General features: G+C 39.2%; 1 protein-coding gene across 1 annotated transcript in view; it reads right to left on the bottom strand.

The window, feature by feature from the left end:
- Positions 1 to 5,531: 5,531 nt before the first annotated feature.
- The window catches only part of Start1 (Steroidogenic acute regulatory protein-like), a 156,687-nt gene continuing 144,139 nt past the window's right edge, over positions 5,532 to 18,079 (bottom strand). The window contains exons 11-13 of the mRNA XM_076200705.1: positions 10,410 to 10,514; positions 7,315 to 7,490; positions 5,532 to 7,038 (exon numbers count right to left, since the gene is read on the bottom strand). Of these exons, the coding sequence (XP_076056820.1) occupies positions 6,810 to 7,038; positions 7,315 to 7,490; positions 10,410 to 10,514 (510 nt within the window). The 3' untranslated portion in view covers positions 5,532 to 6,809. The remainder of the gene's footprint in view (positions 7,039 to 7,314; positions 7,491 to 10,409; positions 10,515 to 18,079) is intronic.

Raw genomic sequence — 18,079 nt, 5'->3', positions numbered from 1 at the left:
TTATGATGCGAGTATTATTACGTCACGTCGTACGGCTGGCATTGGCTGCTGCCCGCGAGATTTAAGTTCCGTACTGAAAATACATATTATAGTGTTTGAATATGGTAAAAAGGATAAAAATAATTAAATAAACTACTGTACATGTTTAATAGCCTATATTCAGTATCTCTGGTGGTTAATATACAGGTAGGCTAGGTACAGTGACCACGGAACAGAGTGGGGATCGACTTACGATGAGATCGTCTTACGATGGCTCTATCGAAACCTAATGCCATCGTAAGTCGACGTTTACCTGTACATGGAAAATGAGCCAAGACCTGTTCCCTGACTACATCCAAATAATCATTGCTATGCAATTGACTTGCCAGATCAACAATAAAAGAATACAAGTCGATCAATCTGTAGCCATTTAATTTTTCCAGCATATGATAAATATGCTAGGAGCTACACCCAACAAAACACACAAAATCAGTCAAACTGCAAACGCCCTTGAGGGTTTGGTAGGGTGGAGGGGATGGGGTGTTGTGCAGGAGGTTCTTTTTAATTGCGGGTGGAGAGGGCGAGGAGTTGAGTTAGGGGTTTTAGTAGCACAGGTGATGGGGGTGTGGGTGTTCTCTCATGATGTGGTCATTAGGGTGGAACTTTTTGGTGGGGTTCATCTGATGATTCGTAATGCTTCTGTGTATGTGACTCCAGGTCTAATTGTCCTAGGTTGTATTCGTCTTTGGGGTTCACGAGGTTGTGGTTACAGATTGTGGTTTTTTGATCTCTTGGTAATGCCAGTGACAGTGTAGCGAGGGTGGACAGTTACTTTAGTGTTACCATTGTAGCTTGTTCCCCAGGTTGGGGGAGAGGGCTCTTCACCGGGAAATGCTGCGTGGTGGAGCAGGGGTGGAACAGAGTGACCTAGTTTTTGGAAAGCTCTTACTTCCTCCCTGGTGTGGTTTGGTTATCATTATTATTCATGCTGCAATTGGGTGACTGCTAGGGGTGGTACCCCAGTCAGGTTGAGTTTAGAGAGGTTATGCCTAAGGCAATTTTTCTAACCTTCTCTTTATGTGGGGTGAGCAGAGAATTCTGAATAGGGCTGCGCAGTCATTTAGGTTGCTGCTGGGCTGTGCTGCTCGGTCACAGGGTGACAACTGGGCCTACACCACCACTTGTATGAGTTGTGACAAAGGACTTCCAGAGATCCCCATCTACCCTTACAGGAGGACTTTTGGTTGTTGTTGGAATAATGAGTTTATTGTCGGTGAAAAAAACGTTAGTGATTACACAGGACAAAATTTTTTTTTGAAAATCTCAGTTGCATTAGATTTCTTTACTGTTGATTACTACTTTTGATCTGCTGATTTCAAATATGGAAATGATTTTCCTCTGTATGCTCAAGTGTTCGTGCAAGTTGAGGGATTATATTTTAGCCATTTGCGACCAAATTACTTGTGCATTTATGGTATCAAACTTGATGCTTTGTGCTATATTTGTGGGTACTTCATGTTTATTCATCAGAGGCACAAAATAACATTGTGAGGCGAGCCTATAAAGCATACTCCAGACTTACTCTCGGTGACCAAGACAAGAAAGGGCCCCATATACTGTGTCATAACTGCGAAGAAATGCTGTGTGACAGGACAAAAACGTAAGAGTTTACCTTTTGGAACTCCCATGACCCAGCAGGAACCAAAGGATCACACAACTGACTGCTATTTTTGTCTGGTCAATACAAAAGGTGTTGGCAAGAAAAACACACAAAATCACCTATCCAAGTATCACTTCAGCAATTCAACCTACTCTGCACTCTGATGAGCTACCAATTCCAGATTTTAATAGATTGTCTCCATCTGAAGAAGAGGGTAAAGATGAAATGCAATAGACTAACAGTGAAACTCGAGAAATACTGGCAGATTCCGACGATCTTTCTCATGTTGCATCAGTCATCAACTCTTAGCAGTTAAGCCAGCCAGGGCTGAATGACCTTGTGTGTGATTTGGGTTTCCAGAAATGCAGCAGAAATGTTAACAAGAAAAAATGTTGCAAGAAAAGGCTCTTCTGAACCAAACCACAAAAATTCAATACTTCTGAAATTGGGTACAGTTTTTTTGCAGAATTTTTTAAAGAGGAGAATAAATCTCTTTATTGCCATAATATCTCTGGTCTTCTCCAGGAATTAGGGATTCCATTGTATAATCCAAATGATTGGAGATTGTTTCTGGATAGTTCTAAGTGCACCCTGAAGTGTATTCTGCTACATAATGGCAGTGTCTATCCAGCTGTTCCAATAGGTCATTCTGTGTGTTTATGAGAACATAATGACATTAAAACTATGATAGACCTATTAAATACCACAGGCACCACTGGAAAATTTGTATGGACCTCAAAATGGTGAACTACCTCCTTAGTCAACAAAGAAGATTTACAAAGTATCCCTGTTTTCTTTGCATGTGGAACAGCCAAGCTAGAGACAAGCACTGGAACCAGAGAGAGTGTGGCTCTTATGTGAGACTCTGGGAGCTGGTATGCCAAATATTGTCAGTGACTAAAGTGTCTGTCAAGAAAAGATCATATTTCCTCCTCTCCACATCTAGCTGGGCCTGATGAAACAGTTTGTCAGAGCATTAAATACTGATGTTGAATGCTCCCAACACATATTCTCAGTTTCCCTTGCTTTGTCATTTGAAAGGATCAAGGCAGGTGTGTTTGATGGACCACATCAAGACTGACTGAAAGATGAACGATAAGGAAAGGATAGCAAGGCTTTCATTTGTGGAACTTAGGGGCAGTAAGTGACGAGCAAGGCAAGCGGTTCCGTCAGGACTTTAATACCAAGGGAGATGGGACAAACATATGATGACAGATTACTGCTGGAACATGAGACTGACCCGAGACAGTTCACGAATGCAAGAGCTTCAAGCGCAAATTCCTGGCTGACTAAAATGTAACTGAGCTTTGTATCTTCATAGCAACAAATTTCTTACCTAACAATGAGTTCCGTACAAGTTTTAATCTTTGTGTTGATGGAACATGTCTCAAATTATGTTGAGAATAAATTCATTCACCTGCTGGTTTAATGAGAGTTTAATCACATTTCTTCTGATAGATGACAATGCCAGTGATACGAGGACAAGATTTTGATATTTTGAAAACCTCAATTGCCAAAAATAAGAGCTTTCAGAAACAAAAATAACCTCCAAAATTTTTTCAAAATAAACACCATATGAGGACGGAGCCTTTATTTGTATGATATTTCAATTGTTACATCTTTTTCAAGTATGTAGTCATAATACACATGACTGAGATTTAATAAGAGGAACAATAGGGAGGGAGAGAGGAAGGTAGGGAGGGGGAATCACTGAATACTAGGAAAGGTTAAGGTGGACCAAATGTCTGGGAATAAGAAAGGTTAAGAATAAGATGGAACAATTGGCTGGGTGAAGGACATTAGCTCACAACTGAGGAACAAAAGGAAGAAGAAAATAAGAAGGGTGAGCAATTGTCTACTGAGGGTGGACAACGACCTTGAGAGGAAAAAGGGAGCTTTGGAGGGTAACTTGGGATAGCTTAAAATTTTGTTGGTAATGGGTACTCAATGAATTGGGTGGGGTGAGATATTGAGCATGCATCCATTTTGTTTTCTGCATGAGGGGATGGAGAGGGGGGTTGCTGATTTAATGAAGCGGCCTTGCTGTGGATGTGCTGTGTCTTGCGACACTGCTTCTGACCCAGGGCAGTGGACAAGATACAGGGATGATCCGTCATCCAGGAGGTGCCAAGATAAGAGAGAGGGTAGAGGGTGGAGGGGAGTGGAGTGTGTTAGGGATGGAATGGATGGAAATGGTTTTTATGCCTTTGTTTTTTGGCTACCTCCCTTGTATGGGGAAAAAAGCCTTTGGTATATGTATGTATGTGTTGGTTCTTTGTATGATAGCTGCTTCTAAACATTTTCTACGGATCTTGTCAGGCTTATGCATCAGAAGTTCTGCATTTTCCTGTCCATCAGGTGGTTGCTACTGTGCCTGTGTGCAACACACTCATTGGTGGTGACATCATGGCGGACATCGTATTGGTGTTCTTGTATCCGGATTTTTAGATCCCATGATGTTTCCCCAATGTGGGATTTTTCATATCCCAAACATGGAATCCGATAAACACCGGCTTTATTGTCTGGCATTTTGCCAATGGTTATTCTCATCCTTGCAAAACATGGTAACCAGCTGAAATTTAAAGTATACAGAAAACCCACTTACGAAAATTATTTAACTAATTTCTACTTACACCAAAACATTAGGATCAAGAAAGGGAGTAGTGATAGGCTTCTTCCTTAGGGTACTCAGTATATGCAGTGAAAAATACTTAGAAGAGTGATGGTATATCAGGGAGGCTTTTTTTAACCACTTCACTATGGGTCAAAATCTTGCGGGCAGCATTAGTTGCCAGATGTATGATGTTGCGTCATAATACTTGCATTATAAAAAATAAAGTCACGGCTGTATCGATCATTCTCTTTTTCACGCGTAAATTTTGATGACCATAGAAAATATGATGAAGCCAGTTTACAGAGTATGGGGGTCACGCAGGTACGACTACAATAAATATAATTGAGACGCCAACATCGGCATCCTCGCGTACCCACTTGCTCCTCATGATGCCTACGTAGGCGTCACTGTATGGAAGGGGTTAAAATTAAATTTTCCAGGTTTCTTTTTAGATAATGTAGAAAACAGGCCATTATGATTCTGGAAGGCCCTAGGCAGCAGGACAGAACAGCCAAATGTCTCGTGTAACCAATCAGCGACATTGCCACCAACCTGATTCTTATGTTAAAAACCGTCAATTTGGTAGTAATGTGCCAGACCAATAGGACAATGAAAGACATCACAATGATGAGAATAAACATTGGCAAAATGCTGGACAATAAAGCCTGTGTTTATTGGATTCTGTGCATGGGATGTGAAAAATCCCATATTGGGGAAATGTCATGTAATCTAAAAACCTGGATTTGAGAACACTGATATGTTTTCCACCATGATCAGTAACAGACACCTGATGGATTAGGAAAATGCAGAACTTCTGGTATGTGTTTATTTTGATAGACTTGTTGGCAACTGCCACTTTCACACAACAAAATTTTGTTGAGCTGTGTTATATATACTATCAGTCTCGGTTGCTTCTTCTTTCTTGGCTTCAACTCCTGGATGGGAGTCAACCGAGGAGTTTTATGAAGAGGTGACGAGGGAGTAGTTGCTTTTCTTTCAGCTTACTTTTTAATCTCCTCAGGTTATTGCCTCCCTCTTCTTAGGCAGGGGATGAAATGGAAAGGGCTGGAAGACTTAGGAACAGGATTCTTAGTAGGTAGGGAAGACCCCTGTGTTGATATATTTCACTTGTGATCTGTATATAGGCAAGCTGGTGGGTTTTTTCCTCTGAATTAATGTGCACGGTTAGGGCCAACAACAGTGTCTCCAACATGGTTATTGATTAACTGTTCTGTTTTTGGAAATGAAAAGTAATTATGGGGATAAATGAAACCTCAATGAACCTTTGCTGGTTTATTATTTGGAGAGAGTAAAAGGAATTCATAAGTTTGTGGGTGAAAAGGATTCTCTTAACTTAGCTCATAGTATATCTGATACATAACAATACAACCATGATACAAATCTGTAAATAAGTTAAAGAATTTCATGTAAAAAGACAGATACAAATAACTTATAACTAAGAGAAATGTTTAATGATTTTTGTTCCACATATGGTTCTGGGCCATACTCAAAGGAATGAACATGAACTGTAAAACATTGTGACTACTTAAAAGCTCGCATAACTGCAAGAACTTGAAATCAGTTGTCTTCCCACTGCATTTGATACTGAATATCAGTTTTGTCTCAAAATATTGTCTGACATGAGTAGAGTAATGGTATGGAGAAACTGAGAAAGGCAGTGCAAAATGCCTCCTCATGTCCGCCCTTTTCGGTTTTCCTTCTCTGGAAAACCTAATTAATGGTCCTTCTTGGCTAAGGAGAAAAAAGAAAAAAAAATTGTCATCTGCATTCACCCTTCTCAGCTGAACAGTCATTCAGTGGTCCACAGGGGAATCATTTATGCATGGTTCTTTGGTGCCTTACCGACTGAACCATGTGCAGTCCCTTGCCAAGCCAGCCAGCCACTTGCACCTGTACCCATGTGCAAGGTTCTCGAATATCAGGCTCACAAAACACTAACTACTACTCTCTACTTTGCACTACAACAACATCTACTGAACAGCACTTGTCAACAAGTTAGTACACACCATCACACAGTGCTCTGTTTGGGTGTGGAACTGAGCCTGATATCTTCAGGCAAAGCAATACTTCAGTGTCTTATGCTTTTGTATGTCAATGAAACTGTATGGCTGTTGTGAGGCAATATACCACACTTCCATTGATGGGCATCATTTACTAGCAAAATGTATCCACATTGGTTGTAAATATAAGCATGAGGTCTAGGTAGGCTGAAAAAGAATTTTTTTAAGACTGAGTAGGCCTTTCAGGTAAGCAAAATTTCCAAACGGGCCTATAAGGCAAGCAATAGAACCAAGTAGATGGTCAAATTAAACGAGACCCAAGGGGCTGAACTGTGCAAGGAAACAGTCTTGGGTGGGCTGTATAAGCAATTACAATATCAATGTAGCTGTGCAAGCACTGACCTCAGCATACAGTACAATCACTTAACAAACCAGGCAGGTTGTATACAGAGAGCAGGTCCAGGTAGGATGTATATACAGTTAACAGATCCAGGAAGGCTGTACAGATGCACAAAATGAGTTGCATGCTCAAGAGCTAGGAGTCATCCTGTTGTTGTTGCTCTAGGGTGTATTTCCGGAGAATGGTTGGAGTGTACTTCCGTATGGAGTTTATGTACTCGATCATAGCATGTGTCAGGGCTTGGTCAAGTACATACTGTGGGATCCATCCTTTCAGGTCTGTGTCCAAAAGCCATTTAAAAGTACATTTATTGGGATTGTTTGCCACAGGCCCAAATACCCAACAACCAGGACCATTTTCACCTCTGCAACAATAAAAAGGCATTTGATCTTCCTTCTATGGGAATAGCAAAAGTTTACACAATTAGATATAGGGCAACTTAACCTCTATCTCTAAAATAGATAGCAGTGATGTGGGAAATGTACATACTTTCTTACAAAATTCCATCACATGTATACTCTACCTCACCATTAGAATGGACAAAGGGATATGAAAGCAAATGCATGAGACACAATCACCAGATTTCATAACAGGTTGAACATTATTCATAAAATTCTTATAGAAAGGAATGAAACCTTACCTCACCATCTTTTTCTGAGGTGGCATATCTGGGTGAGGTACAGACACTCCTGAAGACACCCAACAATCACCTACTTTTTCCCAATGCCTCACATTGACAAAATCACGTGCAGTAACCACTCCACCTGGTCCCTCAGCAGCAACTTGGTAGCACACATCTGTGCTTGCATCCACTTTCTGTCCAAAATATAGATCATGGGCCATTATAAGTTATTATCTTATCTATTCTGGGGAAAGTTTAGGGACTCGTATATTCATTTCTCACATTCTTCTACTCTCACCATCAATTTCAAATCCTGCCTAGCATTCTTGTGTTTACCTCCTTTACCAATGCAGTCATACATGCACTGAACAACCACGGTGACACCACACAACCTTGACACAGCCCCATATTCACCTCAAACTTTTAACCTTCTCCATTTCCAACCATTATGCATAACTGAATACTAATTTGAAAACTTGATAGGTTTCAACATTTCGTCACTATTTCATATATTATTTGTAATATGCTTCACAAAGATTCTGTCAGCCGTAAAAGACAAAAAAAAAAAAAAAATCTTTACCCTTAAATGTTTCTCATATATCCACTGGATGGGATGAAAGGGGTATTGAGCAAGAGGGGGATGTCTGTTGAGCAAGGAAGGGAGAAGGGAGAAGATAGGAGATAAGGGCGAGTGGAGAATGGTTGTGTACAGATTATAATATGATGGAAGGAAGGGGGTGGGTGAGGGATGGGGGTTGGGAGTGGTAATGTGTGAATGATATTTTGACATATCTTGAAGGGATTTCTCTCCATCTTCTATTTTTCTGCATGAGGGGGATGGAGAGTGGGGTCACCGATTAAGTGAAATGGCCTTGCTGTGGATGTGCTGTGTCTTGCAGCATTGCTTCGGACCCAGGGCAGTAGGGCAGGATGCAGGGATGACCCATCATCCATGAGGAGCTAAGATGAGAGAGAGGAAAGGGTGGTGGATGTGAATGGAACAGGTGGGAGTGGGTTTATGCCTTTTGACTTTGGCTACCTCCCTGGTAAGGGGGGAAAAATCCCTTGGTATATGGATGGATGGATCTACCTTACCAAAAAACTTCATCTGCACATCCTCATCCTCTCTAAAACCAACACTGCTCTTTAATTACTCTCTGTTCCCCTCCTAATGCTCTCGGTCAACACATTCCTATACATTTTACCAACCACACTCAACACATTTGATCTCTAACACTAATGCATTCATATATGGCCTCATCCTAAATAGTTTTCTATATATATATACCAATGGCTTTTTCCCCCTTACAATGGGCGTAGCCAAAGTCAAAGGCACAAATCCACTCATCCATTTCCCCACATACTCCACTCCCATTCACCCCCCCTCCCTCCCTCCTTTCTTGGTTCCTGGATGACTGGTCATCCCCGCATCTCACCCACTGCCCTGGGTCAGAAGCAATGTAGCAAGACAAAGTACATGCACTACAAGGCCACTTCATTTAATCGGCACCCCACCTTGTGCAGAAAAAGAGAAGACAGGAGAAATCACTTCGGGCTGCATCAAAATATCATTCAACATAATCACTCCCTAACCCCCCCCACACACACACACACACATCCCACCCACTCCCTTCCATGCATCACAGCATCATCCATACACAACCATTCCACTCACCCCTACTTCTGTCTTCTCCCTTCCTGAAATGACATTCCCCTCTTTCCAAATCCATCCATCTCATACTTGGTTGCCCCCTCCACCTCTGCTTTACACACCTTTTACTCTTCATTCATTCTTTCCATGTGTCCAAACCATCCCAATACTCTTTCATCAACCCTGTCTTCAAACTCCCTTTTCACCCTGCTCTCCTCCTTGGTTTTCACTCTATCCAGCCTAGTAACCCCTACCATACTTCTCAGGCATTTCATCTCAAACACATTTAAACTCTTCCTCTCTTATGTTCTATGTTTCTGCCCCCATACAGTGCTGTCAGCACAATTGCTCCTTCATACAATCTCCTCTCAGCATCCATTCTATTTCTCGTTACACTTTTCAATTCCCCAAGGCATTTAATTGCTTCTCTCAATCTACATTCTACCTCCACTGCCACTCTTCCCTTTCCCACGACATTCATACCCAAGTATCTAAAAGCTATCCACTTCCTCCAGTCTCTCTCCCTTAGTGTTCACTTCCAATTTGCTGCCATCCTCTCCCCTTGCACACCTCATCACCTTACTTTTCCACACATTTATCTTCAACTTCCTTCTTTAGCACACCTTCCCAAACTCTGTCACTAACTTCTTCAATCCCTCCTCTGATCCTGTTATAAGTGCAGTGTTGTCAGCAAACAAAGGGCTTATCTCCCATTTCCTTTAACCATATCCAATCCCTGACCCATTACCCTTGTGTTACCTCTTGCACCACCCCCATCCATGTATAAATGAACAGCCAATGCAACAAAACACATCCCTGTCAAAGTCTCACCTTTACTTCAAACCAATCACTCTCTCCATTTCTAATCCTAACACAGGCTCTACTACTCTTGTAAACTCTTGACTGCTCTTACAGCTTTCCTCCCATTCCATATATCTGCCATACATCCTACAGTGCCTTCCTGTCTACCTTGTCAAGTCTTTTCCAAGTCCATAAAGACTCAAAAAATGTCCTTACCTTTTCCTAAAGCTTTTTCACATACCTGCCTTAAAAAAAAAATCCATGCAACCCCTACCCCTAAACGCACACTGTTCCTCGCCAATCTCCCTGTTTCTCTTCTAATCCTCTCAATCAAAGCCCTCCCATAAGCCTTCCCAACTGCACTTAACAAGCTGATCCCTCTGAAACTACTACACTCACACTTGTCCCATTTTTCCTAGTATACTTGTACATAAGTATACCAAAAGGCCTCTTCCCCCTTAGACAGGAGGTGAGGCCAGCTAAGGCATGCATTCACCTTTTACCCATCCAACACACATTTGTTCTCCCTTTTATCTTGGCTCCTCATGGATGCAGGGCCACCCCTGTCCTTTACCCACTGCCTGACTTGGAAGCAATGGAGCAAGTCACTTCTTTCTATAACAACTGATTTGATAATTCCTGAAGTCACGTATTCACATACCTGCAGCAACTTAGAGTGGGTGATGGCACTGTTCCACGTCGGCAAATTCTCCAAATTATAGTAGATTTCCTTAAAAAGTATTTCTGGAGCTACATCCACCTCACTCTGGAATAAAGACATATTGATAACTATGGAACAAATAACTAGTTGCAGTGATATCTTTAAAATAAGAAAATCCTGTAGTCATGGGGCCTCAAACCTAGAATTTATGTCCCAAATTTGAGCTCAATAACTGCTGGATTTGATTATTTGCATATTGATAAATTCTGGCATATAAAGGTAATTTCATGTTAGCATGAAGACCCCCTAGAAAAGTTACGTCTTTGTGGAGTGAAAACTGACTAATGTGAAACAGCAAGTGCTGTTTGAAAGACTGATTATCTATTAAAAAAGTGAAAGCAATTTATGTAAATTATTTCACTTGCATATATGAAGCTGATACTAACCAAAGTAATTCTTTATGCTTCCAAAATGAAGACTTGTCAAAAGTCTTGGTCAGTTGATTAATCAGTCAGTCCACTGACCCAGGTCTTTTGGCTCCCAGGTAACTGGCAACAGCCACCAGATAAGCCCACAAGTCACTCAAGAAAGAAATATTGTGTTGTCTGGGTGGGGCAGCATATGATGTGTTCAATGTCTTCTCTATGATGGTTACATTTAGAGCAGTTTGTGTGGATGGAGAGGTGGGTTGCCATATAATTGGGGGGGGGGGGTAAACCAACTTTGACTGCTGGACCCTGCTTTGGAAGAACTGCATCTTTCTGCATTGTCCCTGGCCCACGTGGGTGCTAAGATGGGAGGGACAACAAATGGGCCTTGGATGGGTGCATTTATGCTTTGACTCAACTCCCCTCCTCCCTTATATGGAGGAAAGGAGCTTTTGGTATGTATGTGTGTACTATTCTGTAAATTAGATATTGTTAATCATATCTAGGGAAACCACCACACAGAAGACACTACAATCCCCCACATTAACAATCCCAGACAACACAATATTTCTTCCCTGATTGACCTATGGGATTGACTGACTGATTAACCACATTTTCAAAGCAGGATTCCTACAGAAAAATGGCAAAGAAAAAAAAAATATATATATCAGCTCTCCTTATGTGAAAAAATGAGGGAAATACAATTGAAGATGGTAGAGATATCTTGGGGTTAGTCCAAACCTGGAAGTCCTCAGGGCTGCCTCGATCTGGATGAGGATATTGACAGGTTTTAAAGATGAACATTACGAGTATTTTTCTATTTATTTATTATTATTTTTATTTGCATCTGACCTAGTTATGGACCAAAAGTTTTGTGCATGACTTACCCTCTGGGGTAAGTTTGGGCCAAATCTATTACTAGACGACTTTGGGCAAATTCCCCCGTATTGGGGTCATTTTGGTTATATACGCTGATTGGGTCACCACCTCACCCACAGGTCGAGGGCCACCAGGCCTGCCACCGATTGCACTTGGACACCACCGAGGCCAAAGGTACGGGCACCACAGGCGGAAATTTGAAAAATCAGAAAAATTGCTCAACTTTGGTCGCCACGCACACGCCCTTGTGTCCAGGTTCCTCACGTTTACCTCGCAGTGCACTACTGTGCATGACTTTCTCCCTCTGGGTTAAGTTTGGGCCAAATCGGTGAACTGACGATTTTGGTGACCAGAACTCCAATTGGGCCACCATCTCATCCACGGGTGGAGGGCCACCAAGCCTGCTGCCAATTGCACGAGTACACTAGTATACTAGTACATACATACATATACCAAGGCTTTTTCCCCCTTACAAGGGAGGTAGCCAAAAAGAGAAAGGCATAAAAACACTCCCACCCATTTCATCCCTACATACACTCCACACCCCTCCCACCCTCCCTCTCATCTGAGCACCTCCTGGATGACGGGTCATCCCTGCACCCTGCCCACCGCCCTGGGTCAGAAGCAGTGTCGCAAGACACAGCACATCCACAGCAAGGCCGCTTCATTTAATTGGCGACCCCCCCTCTCCGTCCCCCCTTGCATATAAGGAGAGGACGGGGAGAAATCCCTTCGGGCTGCGTCAAAATTTACTCACACACACTACCCCACCCCCCACCCCCCTGCCCATTCCTCCTCATGCAATCACAACATCATCCATATACAACCATTCTCCACTCACCTTTGTCTTCCGTCCTCTCCCTTCCTTCCTCAACAGACACTCCCCTCTTCCCCAAAGCCCCCTTCACCCCATCCATCCACCTCATCCTAGGACGTCCCCTCATGTTCACTCCCTTCACATCTGCCTTCCATACCTCTTTTACTAGTTTTTCTTCACTCATTCTTTCCATGTGTCCAAACCATCCTAATATTCTTTCATCAACCCTATCTCCCAAATCCTTTTTCACCCCTGTTCTCCTCACCTCCTCATTTCTCACCCTATCCAGCCTAGTAACCCCCACCATACTTCTCAGACACCTCATCTCAAACACATTCAAACTCCTTCTCTCTTCTTCTCTTATGTTCCACGTTTCTGCCCCATACAGTGCTGTTGGCACAATCACTCCTTCATACAGTCTCCTCTTCGCATCCATTCCCAAATGTCTATTCCTCATTACACTTTTTAATCCACCAAGGCACTTACTCGCTTCTCTCAATCTACATTCTACCTCCACCTTTTCCTGCTACACTTGCACCCAAGTATCTAAAACTATCCACTTCCTCCAGTCGCTCTCCCTTAATGTTCACTTCCAGTCTACTGCCACTTTCACCCCTTGTACATCTCATCACCTTACTAGTAGTAGTACATTAATACACTAGTACTAGTAATATACTAGTATAGAACTAATACTGGTACTATAGTACTACCATACTGGTGGTACTAGTCCTATGGTACTAGTATTATAGTACGGTACTATAGTACTAGTACAATACTGGTACTAGTCCTATAGTACTGGTACTATGGTGCTATAGTACTGGTACTATGGTGCTATAGTACTGGTACTATGGTGCTATAGTACTGGTACTATGGTGCTATAGTACTGGTACTATGGTGCTATAGTACTGGTACTATGGTGCTATAGTACTGGTACTATGGTGCTATAGTACTGGTACTATGGTGCTATAGTACTGGTACTATGGTGCTATAGTACTGGTACTATGGTGCTATAGTACTGGTACTATGGTGCTATAGTACTGGTACTATGGTGCTATAGTACTGGTACTATGGTGCTATAGTACTGGTACTATGGTGCTATAGTACTGGTACTATGGTGCTATAGTACTGGTACTATGGTGCTATAGTACTGGTACTATGGTGCTATAGTACTGGTACTATGGTGCTATAGTGCAGGAACTATGGTGCCATAGTACTGGTACTATGGTGCTATAGTACTGGTACTATGGTGCTATAGTACTGGTACTATAGTGCTATAGTACTGGTACTATGGTGCTATAGTGCTGGTACTATGGTGCTATAGTGCTGGTACTATGGTGCTATAGTGCTGGTACTATGGTGCCATAGTGCTGGTACTATGGTGCCATAGTGCTGGTACTATGGTGCCATAGTACTGGTACTATGGTGCCATAGTACTGGTACTATGGTGCCATAGTACTGGTACTATGGTGCCATAGTACTGGTACTATGGTGCCATAGTACTGGTACTATGGTGCCATAGTACTGGTACTATGGTGCCAGTACTATGGTGCCATAGTACTGGTACTATAACAATGCTATAACACTAGTATTATAAGTATAGTACTTGTACTAAAGTACTAGTATAGTACCAGTATTATAGTACTGGTATAGTACTAGTACCATAATACTGGTACTAGTCATATAGTACTTGTATAGTTAGTATTATAGTACCAGTACATTATTATAGTGCTGGTACTGTAGTACCACAATACTAGTAATATATTACTGTAATACTAGTACCAATACTGATACTATTGTACCAGTATTAGTACTAAAATACTATAATACTGCTATTATTGTACTATAGTACTGTAATACTAGTACTGCAGTACTAGTATAATAGTACTATAATACTGGTACAGTACTAGTACAATGCTATTATAGCACTAGTATAGTACTAATACTATAATAGTACTAGAATACTTGTACAATAGTACTACAATACTTAATACTATTATAGTAAAAGTACAGTACCATAGTATTATAGTACTGGTACTATATTGGTATATGTATGTACTATTATAGTACTAGGACTATAGTACTAGAATACTTGTACTATAGTATTGGTACTGTAATACCAGTACTATAGTATTATTGTACTAGAATTATAATACACTAGTACAATAGTACTATTATACTTTAATACCGGTATTATGGTACTAGTACTATAATTCATACTATAGAACTGGCATTACTATTATAGTGCAAGTATTATAGTACTATACCGGTACTACAGTACCACCACTATACTAGGCCAGTTCTATAGTACTATAATACTAGTACCAGTATTAAAGTACTATAATAGTATAGTACTGGTACTGTAATACCAGTATTATTGTACTAGAATGATAATACTTGCACTAGTACAATAGTGCTATACTATCATAGTACTTTAATACCGGTATTATGGTACTAGTACTATTGTACCGATATTACAGTACCAGTACTATAAGACTAGGCCAGTTCTATAGTACAATACTAGTACCATTATTAAAGTACTATAATAGTATTATAGTACTGGTACTGTAATACCAGTACTATAGTATTATTGTACTAGAATTATACTTGCACTATATTAAATATCTAGTACTATAGTGGTACTATAATACTAGTAGATACTATTATTATAGTACTATACTGGTTTTATGGTACTAGTATAATACTATACTATTATAGTACCGGTACTATATTACTGGTATTACAGTACCAGTACTATAATACTAGATCAGTTCTATAGTAATATAATACCAGTATTAGTACTATGGTATGAATATGATAGTACTATAATAATTTAATACTAGTACTATACTATTAGTATATATTATAGTACTAGAATACTTGTGCTATAATAGTACTAGTAGTATAATACTAGTGTTATAATGCCAGTTCTATAGTATAGTATATAGTGCTATAATACTAGTACTATATACAATACTATAGTACTATATTTTTACTATAATAACTGGAACTATAATATAGTATTATTGCACTAGTACTATATACTAGTATATAGTACTATACTAGTAGTACAATAGTACTATAATACTATTAAAGATAAAGTACTAGTTCTATAGTACTACAAGTATAATACTAGTACCAGTATTAAAGTACTATAATAGTATAGTACTGGTACTGTAATACCAGTACTATAGTATTATTGTACTAGAATCATACTTGCACTATATTAAATATCTAGTACTATAGTACTATAATATTAGTACTGATGGTACTATACTGGTTTTATGGTACTAGTACTATATACTATTATAGTACCGTTACTATAATACTAGGCCAGTTCTATAGTAATATAATACCAGTATTAGTACTATAGTATATGATGGTACTATAATAGTACAGTACTAGAATACTAGTACAATACTATTAGTATATATTACAGTACTAGAATACTTGCACTATAATACTCTAGTATAGTACTAATACTATAATACTTGCCTAGTAGTATAATAATAGTGTTATAATGCCAGTTCTATAGTACTAGTACTATAATAGTAAAAGTATAGTATATAGTACTATAATAGTGCTATAATACTAGTACTATATTTCTACTATAATATTACTAGTACTATACACAATACTATACTATATTTTTACTATAACTAGAACTATAATAGTACAGTATTATTGCACTAGTACTATATACTAGTATATAGTACTATACTGCTAGTATTATAGTAGTACAATAGTACTATAATACTATTAAATAAAGTACGTTCTATAGTACTACGAGTATAATACTAGTACCATTATTAAAGTACTATAATAGTATTATAGTACTGGTACTGTAATACCAGTACTATAGTATTATTGTACTAGAATTATACTATTATTATAGTACTATACTGGTTTTATGGTACTAGTACTATAATACTAGGCCAGTTCTATAGTAATATGATACCTGTATTAGTACTATAGTATATGATAGTACTATAATAGTATAGTAATTTAATACTAGTACTAGAATACTAGTACTATACAATTAGTATATATTACAGTACTAGAATACTTGCACTATAATACTATACTAGTATAGTACTAGTGCTATAATACTTGCCTAGTAGTATAATACTAGTGTTATAATGCCAGTTCTATAGTACTATTATAGTAAAAGTATAGTATATAGTACTATAATAGTGCTGTAATACTAGTACTATATTTCTATAATATTACTAGTACTATATACAGTACTATAGTACTATACTTTTACTATAATTACTAGAAGTATAATAGTTTATTATTGTACTAGTACTATAAACTAGTATATAGTACTATACTACTAGTATTATAGTAGTACAATAGTACTATACTATTAAAGAAAGTACTAGTCCTGTAGTACTATAATACTAGTATAGTACTATACTATAATACTTGTGCACTAATATAATAGCATTAGTACATTAAAACACTAGTACTATTACGCTAATATACTAATAATCTAGTACATTAATCCTACTACAGAAATACATTAGTAGTGGACTATTTTTAGTACAGTAAAACACAAGTACACATATATTAGTACTAATACTAGTCCTAGTAGATACACTAGTACAGTATCTTAGTACTAGTATCAGTGTTGCAATATTATTAAATGAAGTATTCAGTCCTTTTGATGTCTCGCGCACACACGCATTTCAGCTGTAGGACGTCAGATCAGAAACTCCCGCGGGACTCCCTATTGTGTCGGACCTCACCCGCGGTCGGCTTGGCGGAGCGCGAAAGGACACCTGCGTTCTCCATTGCCATGGTAGAGAATAAAGTGTACATATGTAAAATTGTACCACTGGTAACCGCCAGTGTTTTCCTCGTGTACTGTTTTGAGATGTAGATCAGTCGAGCCTCAGAGATATTAAAAAAAACCCCGCAACTTTGTTTCAACGCCTCCCAACCCAATGTAGACAAGACTACACTAGTGTACTAGTATGATAATACACTAGTACTAATACATTTATATTAGCACACTAGTACTAGTGTACTGATACACTAGTACTGGTACATTATTACACTAATTCTAGAGTACTAGTACACCACCCTTCCACTCACACTAGTAATAGTATGCTATATTAGTACTAGTACATTAGTATTGGAAGAATATTAGTACAGTAGTACTAGTATATTGGTACACTAATACTAGCAATAGTACATTAGTACTAGAGCACTAACACTTGTACACTAATACTGATACACTAGCGTAGAAGAGTACTAGTATACACAAATACTCTAGTATACTAATACAATGGTATGCTAGTACTAGTACATGTACTACTATAGTACTAGTGGTTTTACACTAGTACGCTACTAATACCAGAGTACTAGTAGAGTATTAGTTCATTAGTACAAATACAGTAGTACAAGAACACGATTACTAGTACACTAGACTAAATATACACTAGTACACTAGAATAGTAGTGCACTAGTATAGTTGTAATACACTATTATACAAATATAGTACCATTTTACTAGTACACTAGTATATTAGTAATAATACATTA

This window comes from Oratosquilla oratoria, chromosome 17, assembly GCF_046742065.1.
Source record: "Oratosquilla oratoria isolate Oo_2021 chromosome 17, ASM4674206v1, whole genome shotgun sequence".
NCBI classification, from domain to species: Eukaryota; Metazoa; Arthropoda; class Malacostraca; order Stomatopoda; family Squillidae; genus Oratosquilla; species Oratosquilla oratoria.
Note: the sequence above shows the minus strand (reverse complement) of the source record. Positions and strands in the feature narration are given on the sequence as shown.